The sequence below is a fragment of the Dendrobates tinctorius genome, unplaced genomic scaffold (genome assembly GCF_039654945.1).
Source record: "Dendrobates tinctorius isolate UK_male_01 unplaced genomic scaffold, ASM3965494v1 ptg000164l, whole genome shotgun sequence".
NCBI lineage: Eukaryota > Metazoa > Chordata > Amphibia > Anura > Dendrobatidae > Dendrobates > Dendrobates tinctorius.
The window spans coordinates 4,935,399-4,962,838 of NW_027361831.1; the positions used below are offsets into that span (position 1 = coordinate 4,935,399).

Genomic DNA, 27,440 nt, shown 5'->3' on the forward strand with positions numbered 1-27,440 from the left:
TAAAAAGCAACATGGCTCCCATAAACCAATCCACAAAAAGCCGTGCTCCCAAAAGGCGAATGCTCTTGCATATTGCTTAAATTAAAATCAGTGTCCACAAGTTTGGCATTGCTGTTGCTGGATTACCCAAATTACAATTTATGGTGTGTGTTTCTCCAGAAGCACAATCTGGACACGATGTATTGGGCACTAAAATAACATATTTTCAATATTTATTGAAAATCATCATCTGCGTGCTAATGTCTTAAAAAGTGCCTGTGAGGTAAAAATTGTGAATACACTTATTTGTGTGCTCAGATAACGTTGACCAAAGTTTCAGACCTTAATTAACCTGTTAGGATTATGGCTTGTTCACTATCATCATTAGGAAATGTCAGGTGATGCAGATTTCCCAGTTTTATAAAAACACAGCTTCCTTTGTGCCAAAAAACAGCAGTCATGGGTTCTTCTAAGCAGCTGCATTAGACTCTGAAAATAAAAATGGTGGAGGCATACAAAGCAGGAGAAGGTTATAAGAAGGTAGCAACGTGTTTAAGTTGCTCTTTCCTCAGTTTGAAATATAATTAAATGCAGGTAACAGGAACAGTGGAGGTCAAGATAAGGTCTGGAAAAGCAAGCAAAATTTTAGTGAGAGCTGCTCGTAGGATTGATAGAGGCAAATCAGAAACCCGCTTGACTGCAAAAAACAAAAGATTTAGAAAACTCTGGAGTTGTGGTACATTGTTCTACTGTTCAGAGACATCTGCACAAATATGGCTTGCATGGAAGAGCCATCGGAAGAAAACCTCTCCTGCGTGCTCACCATAAAATTCAGCGTCATAAGTATGCAAAAGAATATCTAAACAAGCCTGATGCATTTTAGAAACAAGTACTGTGGACCGATGCGGTTAAAATAGAACTCTTTGGCCACAATCATCAAACGTATGTGTGGAAAAAAAAGGGGACAGAATTTCTGGAAAAGAACATCTCATCAACCATTAAGCATGGGGTGGATCAATCATGCTTTGAGGTTGTGTTGCAGCCAATGGCACAGGGAACATTTCAAAGGTAGAAGGAAGAATGGATTCAATGAGATTTCAACAGATTCTTGATGCAAACATAACATCATTTGTAAAAATAAAAGCTGAAGTTGAAAAGAAGATGGCTTCTACAAGTGGATAATGATCCTAAACACACGTCAAAATCCACAATAGACATCCTCAAAAGGCGCAACCTAAAGGTTTTACTATGGTTCTCACAGTCCCCTGATCTGAACATCACTGAAAATCTGTGGCTAGACCTCAAAATAGAAGTGCAAGCAAGATGACCCAAGAATCTCACAAAACTGGAAACATTTTCCAAGGAAGAATGGATGAAAATTCCTCAAACAAGAATGGAAAGACTCTTGGCTGGCTACAAAAAGAGTTTACAAGCTGTGATACTTGCAAAAGGCGGTGCTACTATTTACTAACCATGCTGTGTGCCCAAATTTTTTCATTAGCCCATTTGTCTTTTTGTAATTTTTAAAATGTAAACAATTACAATACATATTTTTATTTGGCTAAAACACACAGGAAATCTGTCATCTTTAACTTTAGCCCTTTTAGAGATCATATAATCTTCAACTTGCTTAACTGTTCACAATAAAAGGTACATAAACTTTTACATGCCACAGTAGATGAATTCCGTGAGGGGTATAATGTCTGACAAGGAGCCACTTTATAGGATTTTCTGCCATTCTGGTATCTTAACTGGTCTGCCAATGGTGCAGCCAAACTATCCCAGCAAAATCTGGGGTCCAATAGCATTTTTAATTTCTGACCGTTATCTTGTGCCCAGACAGTAGTGTACAAACGAATATAGGGGATTGAGACTGCTATGGGTACGAGAATAGCACCCAGTTTGGGTGGGTCACAACAATATATTAAACAATATTTGAATTGTAACAGTGACAATGTCATCTATATCATTAAATACTTGTGATAAGCTTTATGTTGGTTGCACTTCTAGGAACCTGAAAAAATGTGTATCGGAATACCTGACATTTATAATACCGCTGATTCTTTCTGTTCCATGTCTTAGGAATTCAGGCACTTCGTTCAATAGCATCAATGGGAGACGAGTGTATGGAATTGAAAAAGTCCCGTCTACATTAAGGGAAGGCGACATAAGAAAGCGCCTCAGGGATCATGAAGCATTTTGGATGTTCAATCTTAATACGTGCAGTCCCAACGGACTAAATGGACCTTTTGGAAGTGCATTGAGCAGCAGGGTGGTTTGCTGGTAAAAGGGAAAAAAAAATCTCTTAAATCTTCTGCCTGAGCGAGTGTGAACGAGCTGAGTGTGACCTGAGCGTAAGTGCGAACTGTGGTAAGTGTGTGACTTGTGAATCAGTGAAGAGGTATTTGGAAAACCTTTAACAAATACCTGTGTGAATTGGTGTGATTTGCTGAATTGTGGGTTGCTGAGTGCTTTTCTACCTGTTCAATTTTTGGAGGGCTTGTTTAACCTATTTTTTCTCTCTACACGGTTAATCTCTTATTTTACTATCTATGTTTTTAAGGGTTAACTATATCGCATTTAAATCTTGAGGTGTAACTATATTCACAAGGGGTTAATTAAGGGTGGGGGTTCACCTGAGCGTAAATGTGAACTGTGGTAAGTGTGTGACTTGTGATTCAGTGACTTTGGATTCAGGGAGTTTCCAAGGGAGGTATTACTGAATTACTGTTGTTATATTTTATTAATTCTCTTTATTTTTACTTATCTTTTCTGTCTGGTGCAATCCCCATTAGGATGTGCTCCACTATTGCCAATGCCATCCAGTGTACGTCTTGCCGCATGTATGAAATCCTTGAACAGCCAGTCGAGGGTGCATACTGCTGTGTGAGATGTCAGCTGTTGTGCATTTGGAAGCCCAGATACTGGATCTAACTGTGCAGCTGGCAACACTGAGATCCATAGACAATATGGAAAGGAGTCTTCTGCTCACTGAACAGACGCTCAATGGGATAGATGAGGGGGGATGCTAGGTTGGAGCTGCAGGACAGTGAAGCAGCTAGCTGGGTGACAGTTAGAAGGTGGGGTAGATGGAAGAGCACCAGGGAGGCTAGTCCTGATCTGGCACACTCCAATAAGTTTGCTAAGTTGGCAGATGAGGGGAGTGTTAGTGCAGGAGTAGCACTGCTGCAGCAAGGCATGTCCTCTGAAAGCCGGAGGAGTGTCTGCTCCAGTAAGGGGGGAAATAGGAGAGCAGGGCAGGGCAGACAGGTGCTGGCAGTGGGGGACTCATTTATTAGGGGAACAGATAGGGCAATCTGTCACAAAGACAGGGATCTTCGAACGGTGTGCTGCCTACCTGGCGCCCGAGTCCGACATCGCTGATCGGGTTGACAGATTATAGGGAGAGGCTGGTGAGGATCCAGCGGTCATGGTGCACATTTGCACAAATGACAAAGTTAGAGGTAGGTGGAAGGTCTTTAAAGATGATTTCAGGGAATTAGGCTGCAATCTTAAAGCAAGGACCTCCAAGGTGGTATTTTCGGAAATACTTCCTGCACCACGTGCCACACCAGAGAGGCAACGGGAGATTAGGGAGGTTAATAAGTGGCTCAGGAATTGGTGTAGGAAGGAGGGGTTTGGGTTCCTGGAGAACTGGGCCGACTTCTCAGTTGGCTACAGGTTCTACGCTAGGGACGGACTGCACCTCAATGGGGAGGGTGCAGCTGTGCTGGTGGAGAAAATGGCTAGAAGGTTGGAGGAGTGTTTAAACTAGGGACGGGGGGGAGGGTATTCTTTTATAGGAGGGGAAGACAGTGCAGATAGAGACCTGGGCACAAATAATGACATTGGGGGTGGGAGTGGCATGGGGGGTAGGGTTAGAACAGTTAATAATTTAAGAAAGAATAGAGGTACAGAGAGATACATAAAGTGCATGTATACTAATGCCAGAAGCCTCGCCAACAAAATGGAAGAATTGGAGTTAATGTTGTTGGAACATAATTATGACATGGTGGGGATATCTGAGACATGGCTGGACGAGAGCCATGACTGGGCGGTTAATTTACAGGGCTATAGTCTGTTCAGAAATGACCGTACAAATAAACGAGGGGGAGGCGTGTGTTTATATGTAAAATCATCCTTAAAACCCATCCTGTGTGATAATATATATGAATCTAATGAAAATGTAGAGTCCCTGTGGGTAGAGATAAGGGGAGGGGGGAACTGCTAGACCTAATATTAACCAACAGGCCAGACCGCCTATCAAATGTAAGGGTTGAAGGTCACTTGGGTAATAGTGATCACAAATTAATAAGTTTTCATGTATCCTTTAATAAGATGTGTAGTAGAGGGGTTACAAGGACACTAAACTTCAGGAAGGCAAATTTCCAACGGATGAGAGATGATCTTGGTGCAATTAACTGGGACGATATCCTGAGACATAAAAATACACAAAGAAAATGGGAGACGTTTATTAGCATCCTGAATAGGACCTGCGCACGATATATACCATATGGGAATAAACATGCGAGAAATAGGAGGAAACCACTATGTCTAAATAGAGCTGTAAGGGGCGCAATAAGAGATAAAAATAAAGCATTTAGAGAATTAAAGCAAGTAGGTAGTGATGAGGCATTAAATAAATACAGAAAATTAAATAAATTCTGTAAAAAGCAAATCAAAACAGCAAAGATTGAGACAGAGAGACTCATTGCCAGAGAAACTAAAAAAAATCCCAAAATATTCTTTAACTACATAAATAGTAAGAGGCTAAAAAATGATAGTGTTGGTCCCCTTAAAAATAGTCTGGGTGAAATGGTGGATGAGGATGAGGAAAAAGCCACTATGCTAAATTACTTTTTTTCAACAGTATTTACACAAGAAAATCCCATGACAGATAACATGATCAGTGATAAAAATTCTCCATTAAATGTCACCTGCTTAACCCAGCAGGAAGTACGGCGGCGTCTACAAATCACTAAAATTGACAAATCCCCGGGCCCGGATGGGATACACCCCCGAGTACTGCAGGAATTAAGCACAGTCATAGATAGACCATTATTTTTAATCTTTAAAGATTCCATATTAACAGGGTCTGTACCACAGGACTGGCGTATGGCAAATATGGTGCCAATATTCAAAAAGGGGACAAAAACTGAACTTGGAAATTATAGGCCAGTAAGTTTAACCTCAACTGTGGGTAGAATCCTGGAGGGTTTTCTAAGAGATACTATACTGGAGTATCTGGAGAAGAATAACCTTATGACCCAATATCAACATGAGTTTACGAGGGACAGTTCCTGTCAGCCTAATCTGATAAGCTTTTATGAAGAGGTAAGTTCCGGACTGGACCAAGGGAATGTAGTGGACGTGGTGTACATGGACCTTTCAAAAGTTTTTGATACGGTGCCACACAAAAGGTTGATACATAAAATGAGAACAATGGGGATAGGGAAAAATATGTGTAAGTGGGTTATGAGCTGGCTCAGGGATAGGAAACAAAGGGTGGTTGTTAATGGAGCACACTCAGACTGGGTCAAGGTTAGCAGTGGGGTATCACAGGGGTCAGTATTGGGCCCGCTTCTTTTTAACATATTAATGACCTTGTAGGGGGCAGAGAGAGTAGAATTTCAATATTTGAAGATGACACTAAACTCTGCAGGGTAATCAATACAGAGGATGACAATTTTATATTACAGGAGGATTTATGTAAACTAGAAGCTTGGGCTGATAAATGGCAAATGAGCTTTAATGGGGATAAATGTAAGGTCATGCACTTGGGCAGAAGAAATAAGATGTATAATTATGTGCTTAATTGTAAAACACTGGGCAAAACTGTCACTGGAAAAGACCTGGGTGTATGGGTGGACGACAAACTCACATTTAGTGGCCAGTGTCAGGCAGCTGCTGCAAAGGCAAATAAAATAATGGGATGCATTAAAAGAGGCATAGATGCTCATGAGGAGAACATAATTTTACCTCTATATAAGTCACTAGTGCGACCACACTTAGAATACTGTGTACAGTTCTGGTCTCCGGTGTATAAGAAAGACATAGCTGAACTGGAGCGGGTGCAGAGAAGAGCGACCAAGGTTATTAGGGAACTGGGGGGTCTGCAATACCAAGACAGGTTATTACACTTGGGGTTATATAGTTTGGAAAATCGAAGGCTTAGGGGTGATCTTATTACAATGTATAAATATATGCGGGGACAGTACAGACCTTTCTAATGATCTTTTTACTCTTAGACCTGTGACGGGGACAAGGAGGCACCCTCTACGTCTGGAGGAAAGAAGGTTTAAGCATACTCACAGACGCGGATTCTTTACTGTAAGAGCAGTGAGACTATGGAACTCTCTGCCATATGATGTTGTAATGAGTGATTCCCTACTAAAATCTAAGGGCCTGGATGCCTTTCTTGAAAGTATAATATTACAGGGTATATACACTAGTTTCCTTAATATTGCGTTGATCCAGGGAGCTAGTCTGATCGCCGTATGTGGAGACGGGAAGGAATTTTTTTCCCCAATGTGAAGCTTACTATTTGCCACATGGTTTTTTTTTGCCTTCCTCTGGATGAACATGTTAGGGCAAATTAGAATAGGATATGGGTTGAACTAGATGGACTTAAAGTCTTCCTTCAACCTTAATAACTATGTTACTATGTAAACATGCGCAGGGAGCTATTGTTTCCACTACTGAATTGTGGTATTTAATTCAGTGCTCATTTTGTTTCTGCAGATGTGGGCTCTGACCCATTTCTATGCAATTTTACAGTGATATTTATGCATATATATGTATTCTTTATGTCCTTTGTAGGTTTTTTCCCTACGTTTTAAAATTTGCTATTTGAGGGGTTGGTTTTATAGCAATCAGGTTATTGCTGTGGGTGTATTCAAGGGTGTTTTTAGTATAAAATGTTATGTGATCAATATGGATGCAGCTCTGACAAAGAACGCTACTAGCATTCGAAACGTGTTGCTGTTACTATGCATAACCTACCATTTTTAATAATTTTTTAATACATTTTGCCTATATTGAAAGCTGGACCCATTTCTTCATATGGTTTCCCTCTCAAGCAGTCGCTTGAAGTCTGCGCGTCCACACGCCTGAGTTGGGGTGAGATGGTTTATACCTCTCCTTTACTATAAAGCTGCATTGGAAAAGGCGGCCAACTTTGCCGCCAACCTTACAGAGTCCGTTTAGGCATCCCATAGGAAGGCAGATGAATGGTGGTCAAGATGTCATCCCTTGACACCCTGCCCTTTAACTGGGATTCCAGTCTGTCCTGCCAGATCATCAAGGACTTGGCCAAGTACGTCGCTGCTACTGCTGGTTTTAGGGCACCTGCAGATTTCTCCCAAGTCACCTTAAGAAAGGTGTCTGCTTTTTTATACAGGGGATCCATTAATGCCCCCTATCATCAAAGTGCAGAGAAGCTCTTTTGTAAGCCTTGGTTATCACAACAGAAGGGGATAGGGAGCCCTTTCTCTCTGGCCTCTTCCATTCTTTTTTGCATTAAAGTCCTGATCTTTTCATTCAAGCATCTTCGTTTCCTCTAGTCTATGCCTCGGAACATTATATCCTGCACTTACTTCTCAGGTCTAGTGTCCATAATTGCCATAGAGAATCTGACCAATTTTACTAGCCTAACCACAATGCCAGCCTGACCCACTATCTGATGAGGTCGGCTTTATATGGGATTTACAGAACCTCTTCCGACAGGAGTCCACATTACAAAGTGATCTTTCACGAAGATCACTTACCACCTTGCAGTAATCAAATGGAACCAGTTTAAAGGTCGAATGTGTCTCAGGTGGGAGATCATCCCTGGAGGCTGCCCATTCGCCTACCTTGCTGGAACTTCGCTGATTGGATTTGCTCTCAATAGCCGACCAGCTGCTCCCTCTACTGAGGGAGACGATGGGGACGATGACACTCCACTCGCTCCTGGGGCCTCCAATGCTGCTGCTCCAAATCTGTCTCCAAGGTAATAAGGACTGGTGAGCTAGGAAGGCCTGAGCAGAAGTGCCAGCTTATTTTTATACTGGCACCTGCGCTCACTGGTACTCCCGGCATTTCAAGGACACAGGGCTCCTGTCTGACACGCCTCCTGGTGTCGTCATCATAGACCCTTCTCCCCTTCAGCAGGTAGCGCCTCTCCGCATTCTGAGCACACCGGTGTGATTCCTTGGTGCAGTCGCACTCTGGATGGGTAACCCCGCATCACGGGGTGAGTCATTAGGACATCAACCGTGCCCCCCTGACCGTGTCACCGCTCGTCATCTGCCCGCCTCCTGGCTCCAGCAGTGCGGCACTTCCGGCTTTGGCCATGCTGCACAGTGCTGTGAGGAGGGTATGCAGGACAGGCCAGGCACCTGAGCCAAGCCAGAGTCGTCCATTCACAGTCAGGGGATGCCACTCACTTTGCGCTTGCTCACGTGTAAAGCCTCCCTTGGGCCCACCGTGGCACTTCCAGGCATCCTGTATCTGTCGAGGAAGAGAAGGGATTCCTGCCTAAGGCGGCAGGCCAGGTCTGGGAAGGATACTTTCGTCGTCTATATCTTCAAAGGTAAGCCTGCACAGGTTTCCCTATTAAGGACAAGAAACCAACTAATGATAGGGAGAGGTGTTGCCATTTTTAGCCTGAAGGTTTCCTGTCCTTGGTGAGCAGATCCCCTCTTTCATGGCGCTGACATGGGTGGACGATAAACAAAGTGCACAATTATACTCTGTTACCCGGAGACATCCATCTGAAAAATAAAAGCAAAGTGGTTGGCTAGTGCCTAACCTAAGAAAGGTACGAGACAGATCTTGCATCCAACGGACACTACAATAAACTGATGAAACCTGGCTCCAGCAGGCGAGATATAGTCTGCTGGGGAGGAACATCACATTTTATTTAAATGCAAGAATAGTGTTAGCCTCCAGTTGGAAGCAGACTATCCCATGGTTTTGGAACGTCAATAGATATATGGAAAGTGGCACCAGTGTACTTTGAATACAATCCCTGCGACAGAGGGTGGTTCCCTGTTATGATTGGGTCACCGAGGAGGAAAGCAAGACCAAGCTAAGCCACAGAAAACCAGAGAGGTTGGCAACTAAGCGGATTGCAGACCCCTGATCCTATCCACACAACTAGCAATAGCCGTGGAGTGTACCTACGATGATTCTAGACGACTCGACACTGCCAGAGAACTAAATAAGCCCAAAGCAAGAAAGGGGAAATGTAAACTGCCCCAGAGCAGACCCCAAAGGAATAGATAGCCCCCAAACATATATTGTCAGTGAGACAAGATGAAAACACAAACGCGGGTAGGAAAATAGGCTGAGCAAACGTTGGGGCCCAAACTAACTAGACAGGAAAGGAAAGACACTGTCTGCAATCACGCAAAAAACCCTGCAAAAAAGTCCAACACGTCTGATAGAAAAAATACTGAAGTCACTAGACTTCGCCCACTATATCAGCAATCTGGTATATTCTGAAAACAGAGTAAAGAGAGGCCAATCTAATAAGGGACAAAAACAAACTGGCACAAACAGTAACATAAAGATGGAAATTCAGCACGGCCCCAGCCGGGGCTGGCTGACCACACAAAACTGAAATAGACAAAACCAAATCAAATGTGAACAATAGCAAAAGAACACTTAGCTTGAGCATGCAGGGACTGAGCTGGAATCTAAGACCTCAGGAAGCAGGAAAAAATCACCAGCAGGGATAGAGGGAGTCGGCTGTCTTAAATCCAGTCAGAAACTCCCAATGTCCAATCGTCCTCCTCATTATCAGGTGGCAGGCCTCTGTTAATTAGATCAGCTCCATTACCTCCTGTAAGCACCAGAGGGAGCCCAGAAAAAGAACTCACGACCCCTCTGTCAATACAACCATCTCCACTACCTTCACCAGCAACCAGAGGTATGCCAGAAAGTGAATTCACAACAGTTCCCATACGTGAGCTTTGCAGCTTTGAACGCTTGGATTTAAGGTGCTAATCCACTAAGTATTTGTTCAACCTTACACACTGTCACAGACTTTATTACATGTAGAACACAGTTTGTCGTTTATATTCTATTCTGCCCATGTCAATTTTTTTACATAGGCAAAACAATAAGACCTTTAACCCCTTAACAACCACCGATATGCCTTTTAACGGCGGTAATTAAGGGTACTTAAACCACAGCCCCCCAGTGTCGGATTTTCTCCGGGGTCTCAGCTGCAGGGGGTAGCCGAGACCCCAGAGAACATGAATCGGGTCGGTTTTTGCCGACCCCGCTTTTGCGATCGCCGTTATTAACCCTATAACGGCGACCGCAAAAAAAAGCCGCAATTTTACTTTTAATTTCTCACATCAGAGGAGAAAGAGGGTCCCCGATACCCCCTGGTACCTCTCCGTGGTCCAGGGTCCCCTCCCGGTGGTCCTGCGTCCCGCCGGCGTCCTCCGGTGGGCGCCGCCATCTTGGATCCGGAGAAAATGGCAGGCGCATGCGCAGTGCTCCCGCCGGTAATCTGCAGGCTCCGGCTGGCAGATTCCATTCATTCATTTTGATCTCTATGATAAACTATCAGGCTAAGTGCACACGTAGCAGAAAATTTCTGCTCAAAAACCTGACTCCCTTCCCAGAAACCGCATCTTTTTTGTCTTCGCGTTTTTTGCGCTGTTTTTGCGTGTTTTTGGGCGTTTTTTTCCGGAGCGTTTTCAAAACGCATTGAACAAGCTAGAAACGCGGAAAAACCAGCAAAATTAATGAGCATGCTGCGTTTTTTACCGCGATGTTTTTTTTTCGCGGTAAAAAAAAACACATCGATGTGCACAAAAAGTGCAAAATGAATAGAAATGACTGGGAAGCTTATTTTTAGCGGTTTTATAGTGGTTTTATAGTGAAAACCGCTAAAAAAACCGCTGTGTGTGAAAAATAAAAAAAATAGTTAATAACCCCCCGTTTATCACCCCCTTAGTTAGGCAAACATAATGAAATAAAGAAAATATTTTTTTTCATTTATCCATTAGGGTTAGGGTTAAGGCTAGGTTTAGGGCGAATTAGGATTAGGGTTGGGATTAGGGTTAGGGTTGGGATTAGGGTTGGAGCAAGAATTGAGGGGTTTCCACCATTTACCAACTTTGGTGGTCTAAAAATTGAGGGCTAAAAATCACTTTTGTGGAAATAAAAAAGACTATTTTCACGGCTCTGCGTTATAAACTTCTGTGAAGCACTTGGGGGTTCAAAGTGCTCACCACACATCTAGATAAGCTCCTTTGGGGGTCTAGTTTCCAAGATGGGGTCACTTGTGGGGGGTTTATACTGTTTAGTCACATTAGGGGCTCTGCAAACGCAACATGATGCCCGCAGACCATTCCATCAAAGTCTGCATTCCAAAATGGCACTCCTTCCCTTCCAAGCTCTCCCATGCACCCAAACAGTGGTTCCCCCCCACAAATGGGGTATCAGCGTACTCAGGTCAAATTGCACAAAAACTTTTGTGGTCCAATTTCTCCTGTTACCCTTAGGAAAATAAAAAATAGCGGGCTAAAAAATGATTTTTGAGGGAAAAAAATTATTTTTAATTTTCACGGCTCTACGTTATAAGCTTCTGTGAAGCACTTGAAGGTTCAAAGTGCTCACCACACATCTAGATAAGTTCCTTAAGGGGTCTAGTTTCCAAAATGGGGTTTCCACTGTTTAGGAACATCAGGGGCTCTCCAAACGCAACATGGCATCCGATCTCAATTCCAGCCAATTCTGCGTTGAAAAAGTCAAACGGTGCTCCTTCCTTTGCGAGCTCTGCCGTGCACTGAAAAAGTGGTTTACCCCTACATATGGGGTATCGGCGTATTCAGGAGAAATTGCACAACAAATTTTGTGGTTCATTTTCTCTTTTAACACTTGTGAAGATAAAAAAATTGGTTCTGTAGTAAATTTTTTGCAAAAAAAGTTAAATGTTAATTTTTTCCTTCCACATTGCTTTAATTCCTGTGAAGCACGTAAAGGGTTAATAAACTTCTTGAATTTGGTTTTGAGCACCTTGAGGGTTCTAGTTTTTAGAACGGTGTCACTTTCGGGTATTTTCTATCATGTACACCCCTCACAATGACTTTAAATATGATGTGGTCCCTAAAAAGAATGGTTTTGTAAATTTTGTTGTAAAAATGAGAAATCGCTGGTCAAATTTTAACCCTTATAACTTCCTAACAAAAAAAAATTTTGATTCCAAAATTGTGCTGATGTAAAGTAGACATGTGGGAAATGTTAGTTATTAAGAAATTTGTGTGACACATCTCTCTGATTTAAGGGCATAAAAATTTAAAGTTTTAAAATTGCAAAATTTTCACCATATTTCTGTTTTTTTCATAAACATAAGACATATCGAAGAAATTTTACCACTAACATGAAGTACAATATGTCATGAAAAAAACATTCTCAGAATCAGCAGGATCCATTAAAGCGTTCCAGAGTTATAACCTCATAAATTGACAGTGGTCAGAATTGTAAAAATTGGCCGGTCATTAAGCTGCAAACTGGCTCTGTCACTGAGGGGTTAAAAACAAGATTTCGGGAGCATTATAGATCAATTTCCTCAGGAAAAGGTTCTTTGAGACTAATTAACCATATGAAAAGTCACCACAATTCAGACCGAGAGACCTTGAGCTGGAAATCGTAATAATATATTGCTTACACAAGAAGCCAGATGGATTCTAAAAACGCAAGCACAAGGTCCCATCGGTCTTATTGATACAATTGATTTATGTTTTTCCTCTAATACTGCAGCATTGTAAAAGATTGTAATTTTTGTTAGTTTTATTTGATTATGTATAATGTGTCTGTTTTACACATGGTTTTTTGATTCACTTGTACAGCCCTTAAGAAGGGAGTATCTTTAACTAATTACTCACCTGAACCCGTTGAAGCGTAGACACGCGAAACGGCCGTCGTCCACGTCACTCTCTCCCCGCTTTCTTCTGCACCTAGCAAGCCATTTCTAATTTCCTGTAACTGTCTGATGAAATAAAGGAGTTTCTTCACGAACGCTATTGGCGAGTGCCGCATACTTTTTCTATTGTCATGTATCCCATGGTTCTGTGTCCCCCAATGAGTGGAACGAGAAATAATTAGTATGGGTAACTGGGAAGTGGACATTGGGTCCACTACTGACAACCATTGGAAAAGCATCCTTGAAGCAGAAAGATCTATATCCCTACTGGAACATTGTAGACAGTCATAACTATAAATCATCCATAGTGGATATACAGTATAAACGCTCTGTTTCTCCACATGTTGGCACACGTACAGAGGCCAAAGGTTCAAAGTGTCTAGCGGAAGCTGCTGATCTTAAACACGTTTTTATAATCTTGCAACATTTTTGGAGTAAAATGATTTCAGTTGTATAATAATAATCAAATAATAATCAGCAGGTTTGGTCGGAGACACGAAGGTATTTTATGGCGGAATGTAGAAGATCTGACACTGGACACACACGGTAAAACTGCAGTAGGACGTTTATTGCTTCTTGCACATAAAATCAATTCCATACAGATGGATTCAGGTGAACCCTCCTACAAAAGATTAAAAAAAAGCCATTTCTGCAGGACTGTATGAGAAAGTGATTTATTCTAAAAGAAACGCCAGAGTCAAAAATTAGAGAATCCGTGCACTGTGGCTGGATACTCCGGGCCACCAGCGTGTTAGTAGAAGATGAGGTCTTTGTCCCTGGAGCTTCTCTACTTGGTATAATGAGACTCACTGATCTTGTTCTTATGAATAGCATATGAATATAATTGAAACTGCCTAAATATGATGACCTTGTCTCATCTACATATCGTTGTACAAAGCACTATGGAGATAGCGCTATTCTTCTGTATATAATAGGTGATGTTGCTGTAGATCTATTATTTCTCTACATGGGGTCTCTATATAATCTTACCCTAGTATTTTGGGTTTGGGAGAAGAGAATAGGTGATTAAAGATATTTTATTGTAATTTCCCTTTTAAAAAAACATGATAAAAAATGTGATTGGAAAAAAAGTGGTATATGTTCCCACCATTTGTGCTCTCATACGAGTATAATGCAGTTTGGATAAAAAAAGAAAAAGCATTTAAAATCATAGAAAATGTGTTCAAAGACCTTGTGTGGAGAGATAAAGAGCCGATGCTGAAGATGCTTCATCTCCAAATGTCTACAAGACAGGGAGAATTAGCAACTCAGAATTTTCTTGTCTTTCTTTTGGATTCAGGAGCTTGGAAACAGGAAAATGGTAAGTTTTTAACTAATATCCCATTCTTCTTTAGTCCACTATCGTATATTTATTTTTACAATTTGTTCACAAAATATATAATTTCTCCCCCGTGCAAGTTATTTTTCATGGTCAACAAAATATTTTCAAGTAAATCATTTCTGAAATTCTAGGTATAGTAATGGCTTCTCCCCATGTTGGATTATTGATGTTTAAAAAGGTACTATTTTTGGTTAAAACATCCCCACATTATGATCATGAAAAAGGCTTCTCCCCTGTGTGAATTCTCTGGTGCCTAACAAGAGGTGATTTCTGGTTAAAATATTTCCCACATTGTGAACATAAATATTATTTCTCCCCTGTGTGATATTTCTGATGTGAGATAAGATTTGATTTCTGTGTAAAACGTCTCCCACATTCTGAACAGGCAAAAGGCTTCTCCCCTGTATGACTTCTCTGGTGTATAGTAAGATGCCATTTCCGGAAAAAATATCTCCCACATTCTGAACATAAATATTGTTTCTCCCCTGTGTGAGTTGTCTGATGTGAGATAAGATGTGCTTTCTCTGTAAAACTTCTCCCACATTCTGAACATAAAAAAGGCTTCTCCCCAGTGTGAATTCTCTGGTGCTTAACAAGAGTCGATTTCCAGTTAAAATATTTCCCACATTCTGAACATAAATATTGTTTCTCCCCTGAATGAGTTCTTTGGTGACTAACAAGATGTGATTTCTGTGCAAAACACTTCCCACATTCTGAACACGAATATGGCTTCTCGCCAGTGTGAATTCTCTCATGTCTAATAAGATCTGTTTTCCGGTTAAAATATTTCCCACAGTTGGAACAAGAAAATCTCTCCCCATTTGTGTGAATTTTTTGATGTTTAACAAAAGACGTTTTGAGGGGAAAACCATTTCCATATTCTGAATGTGAAAAGGTCTTCTTTGCTTTAAGAGCAGTTTGTTTTCTAATGCCTCTTTTGTGACTTTTATTTGTATTAGTAGTCTGTAATGAATCAGAAGATAGGACCTGTTTCAAAGGATCAGATGATAGGTCTTTGCGGTGAAGGGATGATGGTGTATCTGGAGTAATGGCATTCACTTCAATTGTATTGTGTGTAATCTCTGTGTAATCTGGTTTAAAAATTGAAGATGTCATCATTCCTTTTGATCTTCTAGTACAGTCATCTGCCAAAAAAAGAAAACAAATTAATTTTGAATAAAATAGCCTTGAAATGTATATTTTTTTTATCGTTTCTAATTAAATTGTCTATGGAATTATTCACCATGAGAATGACGGATCACAGTAATAGTAGAACTCATGGCAAGAACCAGTAGAGTGTTGTGTTCAACTGTTTGTTCATTCTGCCCCCAATAATTGGAATAAAAAGCCACCAAAAAATGTTATGTAGTCGAAAATGATACCCATAAAAACTTCTACTCATTCCACAAAAAACAAGTCCCCACTGAGGTCCATCATCTGTAAATGTAAAAACAGAGGTTTCCACATTGTTAGTGACTCAAAGACTGTTTAAAAGCAGCATGCCTTCCATAAAGCATTCCAGCAAAATACAATCTCCAAAAGTCAAATCTCTCCCTCGCTTCTGAGACTTGCAGTGTGCCCAAACCACATTTAGCATCCATGTATTTGGCATTGCAGAAGTGAGAAGAACCCACTTAATTTATGGTGTGCGTATCTCTGGAGCACCTTCTGGGAACGATGTGATGGGTATTAAATTGTGTCAATCTATAAGTGGGAAACAGAGCACACAATAGGGTGATACCCTATGGAGTGAGAGTACGAGAGTGCTGGTTACAATCAACTGATGAAGCTGTGACAGGCACAACTCCTATGTAGGCATGAAGAAAAATAGCTGCTGCTGCCCTGTGGCTGGTGGATAAATCATCCAGGAGATATTGGGTCCAGTTGGATAAACAAATGGGTGGACTGTGATGCTGGAGGGAATAAGTTTTTCAGAAAAAATGATGAGGAAAAGGCTTTTTATTCACTAATAAAATGGAATATTTGCAATTTTTGCTCTCCAACATCGACTGCCTGATAATTTCAGAAGAGTACCTGCCGAGTCAAAACAGCCACTACTCCTATAGATGAATTCACTGAGCTATAAATCCCAAAATGGAGTCACTTATAGAAATGGAGTAACTTATGGGGTTTTCTACTGCTCTGGTTTTCTGCCATTCTGTCACATGAGGGCTTCTGCAAAAGGTGTGTCCCATCTCCTCTGGGATCTGCTCCTGCGACATCTGCTTCTATGGCCAGGTGCCACCTCATTCATTCTGTTGTGATGCTCATGATGGCAGAGACGTAGGAACCAGAAGCTCTGGATGGAGCAGGCTCTGTCCAGCCACTAACATTAGGGTGGCCAGGACCTATAATATCATCCACTCCTACAGTGTGGGTGTGTGCAGTCTAGTAGAGTAATCAGCTCCTTGCCATAGGCAATTGGAAAGCACCACACTCTAATAAAGCTCAAAGCATATTGCTGGAAGTCACTTGATACAGCATTATTCTCCTCTGGTTCAGTCATCTGTGCTCAGCTCTCGGCTTGTGTATTTGTTTCCTGTTGTGACTCCGACCTGTTTACTGTCTACTCTTGCGTGTTCTGATTTTGTATTTTCTCTGTCGTCCTGGTTCTGACCCGGCTATCCTGATTTCTTGCCATTTCACACAACCAAACAGCAGCTAACTACGTGGATGCAGCCTATGGGTCTCAGTATGTATAAGGGTGATAAGTAGGGCAATCCCTGGGATCTGGAAAATAAAGTAGTTCGTGCCAAGCCTGTTGGTAGATGCAATCTTTTGAGCTGCCAGGTGACAATGTACAGTGAATCAGTTACATTTTGCCTGCAAACTATTCCAGGAATATGTCACGACTTTTGTCGGGTGTCCCAGGACCAGAGGCTCCTTTCCTGTCCATAACGCTAGGGGGTGCCCTAGTTCGCCCTGTTTCTCGGATTACTTCTGATGGTGAAAACGAGGGGGCCACATACCTTGCCTTAGCTTCTGAATCTTCCTACAGTCTGTACCCTTCCCCCACCCACGGAAGAGTGGAGAAGTAGTGTATCGTAATACACAAACCAGACTAACAAGATAATACTAACAGGGATCACGAAAAATACCAAATATACAACACAAACAACAGAGGAATGCACCAGGGAGCGGAGGAGTAGGAGAAGAAAGGGAATTATCACACACTCAAAATCTAGCAACATTCACAGATAAGTCCCCCAAACACTTTCTCCAATAACAGCCAACAACAATCTCCAGCCATGCACCATAAGCAACTCTGTCAATGAGTGCTAACTAGGACCCAGTTTATATATGAGATGGGAGTGGCTAACAGTGCACAGCTGAGAGCCTTATTGAAGGAAAACTTCCAGGAGCTCTCAACTGAGCAGATTAACCCCTGCACTGCTAAAAGAATCTTGCACTGTTTAATATGAAGTTGAAGTGCTTTTATTCAGTGCAGGAGTAGGAAAATCAGATGATGCAGTCTTCTGGCTTCTCTTTGTCGCCGCGGTAAACCCATGACAAAATTTATGTGTTCCAAAAGCTAAATGGAGCTCCTTCCGTATATCGGATATTGTAAGATTGAGTAGAAGTTGGAAAATAATTAGTAAGGTGCATTTTTTTCCTATTATCCTTTGTGAAAATGAAATAATAGGGGCTAAACATCATTTTAGTGGAAAAAAGTAAGAAGTTTTGTATTCCACTTTGTGTTAATTCCTCAATGTGGTTTTTAAAACTAAAAAGAGTTGCAACTATGTAAAATCTAAGCTCTTCATAATAATTTCAAAAGTGATTTATTACTCAAAAAATTAGTTTTCTAATTTTAATTGAATATATAAAAACTTGATAACCTTGTAAGCCTTCTATCATCCGAAAAAAATAAAAGCATGTTGAATAAATAAAAGGGGATATTGGAAAAGTGCTGTCGACTTAGGCTATGTGCCCACGCTAGCGTTTTTAAACGCTGCGGAATCGAATCCCCTTTCACAGAAAACGCGCGTCTTTTTCCGCGCGATTCTTGCACGTTTTTTGCCAAAAAGCCGCACGTTTTTGACGCGTGTTTTGACACGCGTTTTCTGGGAACATTGGGGGAAACGCTCAGCTATGCGGGAATTAATGAGCATGCTGCGTTTTTAGCCGCTAAGCGATTCCTGAGCGTTTAAAAATGCATGCATTGGCACAAAAAGCCAAAAAAAGCATGCAAATTAATTGGAAGCATCTTGTAAGTGTTTCTGCAGCGTCTGATCCGGCACAAACGCTGCGGAAACGCTTACAAAAACGCAACGTGGGCACACAGCCTCAAAGTAGAAATACGGTAAATATTATTTATAAACTATTTTGTGTGTTATCACTATCTGATTAAGGAGAATACACATTTAACCCCTTTACCCCCCAAGGTGGTTAATGACCAGGCCAATTTTTACAATTCTAACCACCATCAGTTTATGTGGTAACAACTCTGGAACGCTTCATCGGATCCCACTGATTTTGAGACTGTTTTTTCGTGACTTATTGTACTTCATGAATGTGGTAACATTTCTTTGATATAACTTGCATTTATTTGTGAAAAAAATGGAAATTCGGCGAAAAATTTCAAACTTTGAATTTTTATGCCCTTAAATCAGATGACGTGTCACACAAAATAGTTAATAAATAGCATATCCCACGTCTACTTTCCATCAGCACAATTTTTGAAAATAAATTTTGTTTTGTTAGGAAGTTAGAAAGTTAACCAGAAATTTCTCATTTTTCCAACAGAATGTTACAAAATGAACATTTACTTTTTTTCACAAAAAATTTACTCTATACCCAATTTTTTTTTATTTTCACAAGGGTAACAGGAATAATGGACCACAAAATTTGTTGTGCAATTGCTCAGTAGCATGCCGATACTCCATATGTGGGGGATTACCACTGTTTGAGTGCACAACGGAGCTCGGTAGGGAAGGAGCGCCACTGGACTTTGAATGCAAAATTTGCTGGAACAATTAGAGGATGCCATGTCGCATTTGGAGAGTCCCTGATGTGCCTAAACAGTGAACATCAGGGAACTTATCTAGATGTGTGGTGAGCACATTGGACCATCAGGTTCTTCACAAAAATTTATAACGTAGAGCCGTGAAAACAAAAAATAAATAACATTATCCCCACAAATATGCATTTAGCCCCAAATTTAGCATTTTCATAAGGGTAACAGGAGAAATTGTGCCATACAATTTGTAGTGAAATTTCTTCTGAGTACGCGGATACCTCATAAGAGGGAGAAGACTATTGTTTGGGCGCAAGTCAGGGCTCGGAAGCGAAGGAGCATCATATGACTTTTTGAATGTAAAATTTTCTGCAATCATTAGTGTATGCCATGTCCCGTTTAGAGAGCCCCTGATGTGCCTTAACAGTAGAAACCCTCCACAAGTAACCCCATTTTAGAAACTAGACTCAACAAATGTGTTTAGATGTCAATGAATTTATCTAGGGGTGCAGTGATCATATTGACACCACGGGTGTGTTACAGAAATTTATACCATTGGGCAGTGAAGAAAAAATAACTACATTTTTACCACCAAAATGTTTTGTTTTAGCCCCAGATTTTACATTTTCACACAAGAAATGGCACCATAATTTGTCCCACAATTTTTACTGGCAATACCCCACATGTGGCTGTACAGCACTGCTTAGCCATATGGAGAGACTTGAGAGGGACGGAGCGCTATTTGCCTCCCGGAGTGCAGATTTTCCTACAATAGTTTGTGGATTCCATATACAGAGCCCCTAATTGATAGAAGAGCAGGATCCCCCCTCAACTGTCCCCATTTGGAAAATTATACCCCTTTGGGAATTTATCTACAGGCGTAGTGATGATTTTGATACCATGGGTGTTTTCCAGAAGCAAACAGCAATGAATGTTGCGGAATGAAATTTGCAAACTGCCATTGCAGTGACCAGCAGGCTGTAGTGATCAGTACATTGTAATGACCAGTATGTTATGAACAGCTCATGCTTCTGGAGTCATGCACCCCTAAGTTAGGCAGGCTCTCATCGCTTCAGAAATGCCTATCATGTGTACACTATATGTGGTTTAGGTACACTGTGGGGCTCAGAAGGGAGGGGGGGAATTGGATTTGGGAGAGGAGAGGTGAGGAACCATTTCGTTTTTCCAGAGCCTTTGTACTACCAGTAACGTGGAAACCCCCTAGATTTCCATTAACAGATGACAGACCTAAGTGAGGACTTGCTTTTCTTGTGGATTGATTTGAAGCTTTTATTGAGAACATTTTACATAACGTCTGGAATCACATTTATTCGACACTCTATGCTGAGCACTTATTTTGGGGTTTCCATCTAAATCTCCGAGTGATGTGACAGATGCAACCCCTGAGGGATCCAATCACTATAATAAGGCAGCAGAGTTACTCTGGACTCCGTCTTGCCTCTGTTCAGCGGAGTCCTTCTTTTCAGAAATGCACAAAACTGTGGCCAAATTCACTTTTAAGTGATCCTAAAAAGACAAACACTGCCAGATCACAGATCCTATGGCATCCACAGTGCTTCCATCTGCCTCATTATAGGAAATCTTCCACCGGGGGTTCCTACGAAATCACGTATTTCAGAGTTTTACACGGAAACCCCGGTGTAAGCACTCAGCGCAAAGCGCAGGATAAATATGCACCGAGCCTTACTGTGATCTTTTGGAGGCAGAATGTACAAAACAGGTAAAGAATTGGTGTTATTTATTTTTTACGCCGTTCCATGTGCGGTATAAGTGATCAGATGACTTTATTCTTCAGGTTGGTGTGATTACAGCGAGATTAGATTTATATCGGGTCTGTATGTTTGGCTGCTGTCACACACTAAAATACGCTTTTATTGCAAAAACTAGTTTTTGCATCCCCATATATGGAGAGCTATAATTTTTCCATATTTCGGCCGACAAAGTCATGTGAGGGCTTGTTTTTTTTGCGGAACAAGTTGACTTTTTTATTACTACCATTTTCAGACAAATGACATTTATTGATCGCTTTCTATTTCGATTTTTGGAAGACAGAATGAACAAAAACATCAATTCAGGAATTTTTTTTGTATGTTGCTCCGATTGTGGTAAAATTGATAAGGCAGTTTTATCCTTCAGGTCAGTACGATTCCAGCGCTACCACATTTATATAATTTTTTAATGTTTTGGTGCTTTTACACAATAAAGACTACTTTATAGAAATATTAACTATTTTTGTATCCCTTTATTCTGAGAGCTATAACTTTTTTATTTTCCCACTAATGGAGCTTTATGATGGCTTTTTTTTGGGGGGGGGGGACAATATGATGTTTTCAGTGGTACCATGTTTATTTCTATTTGTCTTTTGATTGCGTTTTATTCCACTTTTTGTCGACAGTATGATGATAAAGAATTGTTTTTTGCCTTTTTTTATTTATTTTTTATGGTGTTCACTAAAGGAGTTAACTAGTGGGACAGTTTCATTGTTTGGGTCGTTTCGGACGCAACAATACCAAATATGTGTACTTTTATTTTTTTATAAAAATATTCATTCATGGGTACAATATATTTTTATTTTTTTTTTTACTTTTTTCTAACTTTTTAAAACTTTTTTACTTTGTCCCACTATGGAACTATCATTTTTTGCAGGCTGATCGCTTGTATAGCATGGGGAACCAGCAGCATCCCTGTGAATATTTGTATGCCTGTTATTTTCAGTTACCCTTGTTTGTGTTGTCTTGTTTGTCGGGTTGGTGTACTGTGGTGCACAGCAGCGCCCCTTTCCCCTGGGTGGGGGAAGAAAACAGCTGGTGGGCTAACTCAGGAGATAAGGCAAGGGTGGCGGCCCCAGCATCATCTTCTTCAGAAGTATCCTGGGGAATAGGGCAAGCTAGGGCGCCCCCTAGTGGTAGAGACAGGGAAGGAGCCCCTGGTCCCGGGTCACCCGACAGCTGAGTCATGACCCTTCATGAATAAAAAAATTAGTAACTAGTGAGGAACCATCTCTGGAGTAATTAAAAGCATGTGGCTTGGTAGCTCTTGGCAAACCAAACTACCCTTATAGTAATATTTTTTATCAGATGAATTTAGCAGAGGCAATGGAGACATTTATTTTTAAAGACTACCAGGGAGTTGCAGACTCACTTAAGTGGGGTAGGGCAATACCTCCACAATCAGACATAAAATAAAGAATGAACCTGTAAAAAAGCCATCAAACATAGAACAAAAAAAAGTTAAATCCCCAATAAGGCCATATGTTTAGGTGGAAGATCTCTAAAACTAAACTTATTTATGATGGACCATTGGAGCTACTATGAGTCCTGACCAGAAAAGTAGAGTGTTATGATCATGCTCACACGGGTAACAGAAGAGGGAAAGAACTACCAACTACCAAAGAAAGTAGCCACACCTGTACCCAACTAGTCCCTCTACAGACTAAAAAAGGCCCCAGAACAACTGAATAAACCTCCTCGGACCTGGCTCCCTAAACCGCTATCATGGAGTTTCTTGTACCAGAAAGGTAGAGTGTTATGATTGTGCTCACACACTCACAAGTGTAACAGAAGAGGGAAAGAACTACCAACTACCAAAGAAAGTAGCCACACCTGTACCCTACTAGTCCCTGTACAGACTAAGAAAGGCCCTAGCCGCATAACTAAATACAACTATTCGAACCTGGCTCCCTAAAAGGCTATTCAGGGGTTTCTTTTACCTCCTGATGAACCAGAGGGGACGCTGCAACACAAATCGAACAAATGTAGAGGAAAGCGTGCAGGGAGAAGCGAGAACCCAGGGTAAGAAAATAAAACACGTTCACAAAGGATAGACAGGGATAAATAAGGAGAACAAAAAACACCAAACAGAATAAGTGAAACCTACCAGACCTTCAAACATGGATAAAAGAAAGGTACTAAGAAGGAGAACCCACAGATTCAAAGCAGGATAAACAACTGGTGCTTACCGGACTAAGTAAACCCTTAGCAGAAAAGCTGGAACTCCAAAAAACAATCTACATGGAATGATAGCCAGCAAGTGAGGCAAGTGATAGGTGAACATTACTGATGAGAACATGCGTGGATAAGGTGTTATCTGAGCATGCTCGGGTGTTATCAGAGTTAACTTGGCAGCGATCGGATAATATGTTCGAGTCCCTGCGGCTGCGAGATTTGCGACTGTTAGACAGCCTCAACACATGCAGGGATTGCATAATAAACAGGCAATCACCACGTGTTGAGGCTCTCTTACAGTCGCAAATCACGCAGCCAAGGGACTCGTACATATTATCCAAGCATGCATACTTAGATAACATCTTATCCGAACATGTTTGCTCATCACTAGTGAACATATAAAGCCCATCACAAAACGTGATAGCACAGAGGCAAAAAGGAAAATGGAAAACAAGTCAAGAGAAGCCAACCGGAAAAAAAAAAAAAATAGAATTAGACTTACCGGTAATTCGGTTTCTAGGAACCTTCCACGACGGTATACGGAGGTTGCCTCTTTGCCCTGATGGGGGACAGGAAACACAGGGAGGTTAAAAGGCCCTCCCACTCGCCAGTGACTTATAACTGAGACCATAGCACCGGTTATCTTCTGATTCCCAGATTTTATCCAGGAGTATAGGGTGGGAATTAGTGCCGTCGTGGAAGGTTCCTAGAAACCGAATTACCGGTAAGTCTAATTCTATTTTCTCTAGTCACCTTCCACGACGGTATACGGAGGAATACCAACTATTTGGCAGTAGGGAGGGACAATGGCCTGGAGAACTTTTCGGCCGAAGACTAGATCCCTACTGGATGATACGTCCAGTCTGTTTTGCAAAAGTATGCAGTGAGGAGCACGTAGCTGCCCTGCAGACCTGCTCTGCAGATGCGCCTGCTTTTTCTGCCCAGGAGACTGATGTGGACCTGGTTGAGTGGCCCTTGACCCTCATTGGGGGTGGCTCATTTTGAGCCATATACGCTTCCGCTATAGCTTTTTTTATCCAATTAGCGATAGTGCTTTTTGCCACCTTCTTTATTTGACCTGACAGATGGACAAATAGGTTCTGATCAATTCTGTGATGACAGGTTTGCTCTAGGTAATGCAGAATAACACGTCAGACATCGAGCGTGTGGAATTTTTCTACTTTAGCGTTTGCTGGATTTTGTCAAAATGATGGCAAAACAATTTCCTAGGAGCCTGTGGAAATCCGAAACTACTTTCGGAAGGAAGGATGGGTCGAGACGAAGGACTATTGAGTCGTCTCTAATAAGCAAATAAGGCTCCCTTATTGATAGGGCATGCAGTTCTCCTATTCTTCTGGCCGTGGTTATGGCTACCAAGAAGACTGCCTTGTACGCAAGGAATTTGGGAGAACAGGAAGACAACGGTTCAAAGGGTGGACCTGTGAGCCCCTGGAGCACTAAGTTTAGATCCCAAGGGGGGACTATCGACTGTCTCTTAGGGTTCATTCTAACGGCTGATGCCATGAACCTCTTGATCCAGCGATGACCTGCTAGATCCTGGTCAAAGACAGAGCTTAGCTCTGAGACCTGGACCTTCAGGGTGCTAGGCCTAAGGCCAACCTCCAAGTCTTTTTGTAAGAAATCCAGGATCTGTGACATATTCGGACTAAGCAGGTCCGGTAGGTTAGGTAGGCAGAAGGATGAAAACTTTTTCCAGATTTTATTGTAGATGGCATTGGTTACCCGTTTTCTGGATTTTTGCAGGGTAGCAATTACTGGATCTGAGGCCGGTTTCACATTTGCGCTTTATAGCGCAGCGACGGCCTGCGCACGGCCGTCGCTAAGCCCCGCCCCCTGCCGACTCCCTGCTCGCCCCTTCCGGTCATCACCGCCTTCTAGCGCACATGGGCGCTTGCAATCTGCGCACCCTATCTTTAGCATAGGGTGCGCAGATCGTGCGCTGGCCGTGCGCTAGCAGGAATTTGCCGTGCGCTGCGCACTTTTGAAGGTGCGCCCGTGTGCGCCGAACGCAGCAAAATCCCGCAGGGGCGGGCAGGGAGCCGGCAGGGGGTGGGGCTTAGCGGCGGCCGTGCGCAGGCTGTCGCTGCGCTATAAAGCGCAAATGTGAAACCGGCCTGACAAACCTTTGAATTTCAGTACCTGGGCCTCAGTAACCACGCCTCTAGATTCCACTTTTGGGGATCTGAGTGAAGCATGGGCCCCTGTGAGAGGAGGTCGTCTTTTACTGGGAATAGAACCGGCCCATCTACCTGTAACTCGATGATCAAGTTGAACCAACTTCTTTTTGGCCACAGCGGGGCAACCAAGATAGTTGGGGTCCGGTCTTCTCGGATCTTCCGTAGAACCTTTGCCAGAATTGGAATTGGTGGAAATGCATAGGCCAGGTGAGAGTCCCACCTCTGGGCTAGAGCATCTATCCCTTTGGGATTGTCCCCGAGGTTCAAGGAGAAGGCGGCCTCAACCTGCGTGTTTTGGCGAGACGCAAAAAGATCGACTTCCGGTAGGCCCCATCTGTCTACTAGTTTTTGGAAGCTCTGATTGTTTAGACTCCATTCCCCTGGGTGGATGTCTTGGCGACTTAGATAATCCACCTGTATGTTGGAAGTGCCTTTTAGATGGACCACCGTCAGGGACAGTAGGTGTTTTTCGGCCAAACAGAATATTTGAGCAGAGACTCTTTTTAGGCTGTTGAATCTTGTACTGTCCTGGTGCTTGATATGAGCAACTGTGGTCATGTTGTCCGAATATATCCGGACGTGTTGTCCACCAATCTGGTGACCTGCTGCCAGAAGGGCTTCTTCCACAGCTTTCAGCTCCCTGAAATTGGACGATTTCTCGCTCGTTGTCTGGTCCCAGAGTCCCTGGAACGGAGTATGGTTTATCACGGCCCCCCAGCCTCTTTTGCTGGCATCCGACATGATTGTGGTTAGCGGGACCTGAGTCCAGCTTACGCCTCTGAGGAGGTTTCTGGAGTTCATCCACCATGCCAAAGAGGCTCTTACTCGACCTGGCGTGTGCACTCTTCTGTTCAGAGTACCGGGATGACCGCTCCAGTTCTCTACGATGTGAGTTTAAAGGACTCTGGAGTGGGCCTGAGCCCAGGCTACCGACTGTATGGAAGCTGGCATAAAGCCTAACACTGACATGCCTGACTTTTGATATTAGGGTCAGACGGTGGTCATCTGGAAGAAAGGTAATTTGTCTTGCAGAGTCCAAAAGTACTCAAGAAATTTTCTGGTCTTGGAGGGCCGCAGCTGAGATTTTTTCAGGTTCGGGATCCACCCCAGAGATGTTAATGTATCCAGAGTATTTCACACCGGAGTTTCCAGGATTGTCTTGGTAGAAGCTACTATCAGTAAGTCGTCCAGGTAAGGCACTATACAGACGCCTTGACTCCGGATGAATGACACAGCTTCTGCCATTACTTTTGGAGAAGACTCTCGGCGCTGACGAGATGCCAAACGGAAGGACGTTGAACTGATAGTGCTCTACCTGACGACTCCCCTGTACCGCAAACCTGAGGTATTTTCTGTGCCTCGGATGTATTGGGATGTTGAAATAGGCATCCTTCAAGTCTATGGTCGACATAAGGAAGTGAGGCCTGATCAAGGGAATGGCTGTTTTTACAGATTCCATCTTGAACCTGCGGTATTTTACATGTCGGTTTAACCCCTTCAAATTTATAATAATGCGGGCCTCGCCTGAGGGTTTGGTAACAAAAAATAGCCGGGATTCTGGAACCGGAGTGATTGCTCTTGATGTTATAAGATCTTTGAGACCTAACAGCAGTGTTGTTTGATCTTTTGGAGCTGGAGTGACTTTTAGACCCTGTGGAGGGGAGGAGATGAATTCTATCAATAGGCCCTCCCTGATGATATTGAGGATCCAGTGGGAACTGGTGATGTTTTCCCACTGATGTGTGTATCTTGATAGTCTCCCCCCCACTGGATCGGAATCATTGCTTCTCCGGTTGGGACTGCTGCTGCTGTGGAACGAGGATGTTCTTCTTTCCTCTGCCTTTTGCGTAGCTCCATCTCCCGGTCTTGCCTTTCTCTTTCGCCTGGGTGGTTTGAGTCTGTGGGGCACGAAAAAAACGTTTTTTTAGGGGGGGGAGTTTTGTTCCAGGAGGGCTTTTTTCTCATCGGTGGCCTTCTCTAAGATTTAATCTAAGGCTGGCCCGAAGACATACTCCCCTTTGAAGGGTATGGAACACAATCTTGCTTTGGAGGTGATGTCGCCACTACACATTTT

General features: G+C 42.4%; 1 protein-coding gene across 1 annotated transcript in view; it reads right to left on the reverse strand.

The window, feature by feature from the left end:
• Nucleotides 1-13,451: 13,451 nt before the first annotated feature.
• LOC141052949 (gastrula zinc finger protein XlCGF66.1-like) overlaps nucleotides 13,452-27,440 on the reverse strand; it is a 32,048-nt gene continuing 18,059 nt past the window's right edge. The window contains exon 7 of the mRNA XM_073550289.1: nucleotides 13,452-15,391. Coding sequence (XP_073406390.1) covers nucleotides 14,553-15,391 — 839 coding nt within the window. The 3' untranslated portion in view covers nucleotides 13,452-14,552. The remainder of the gene's footprint in view (nucleotides 15,392-27,440) is intronic.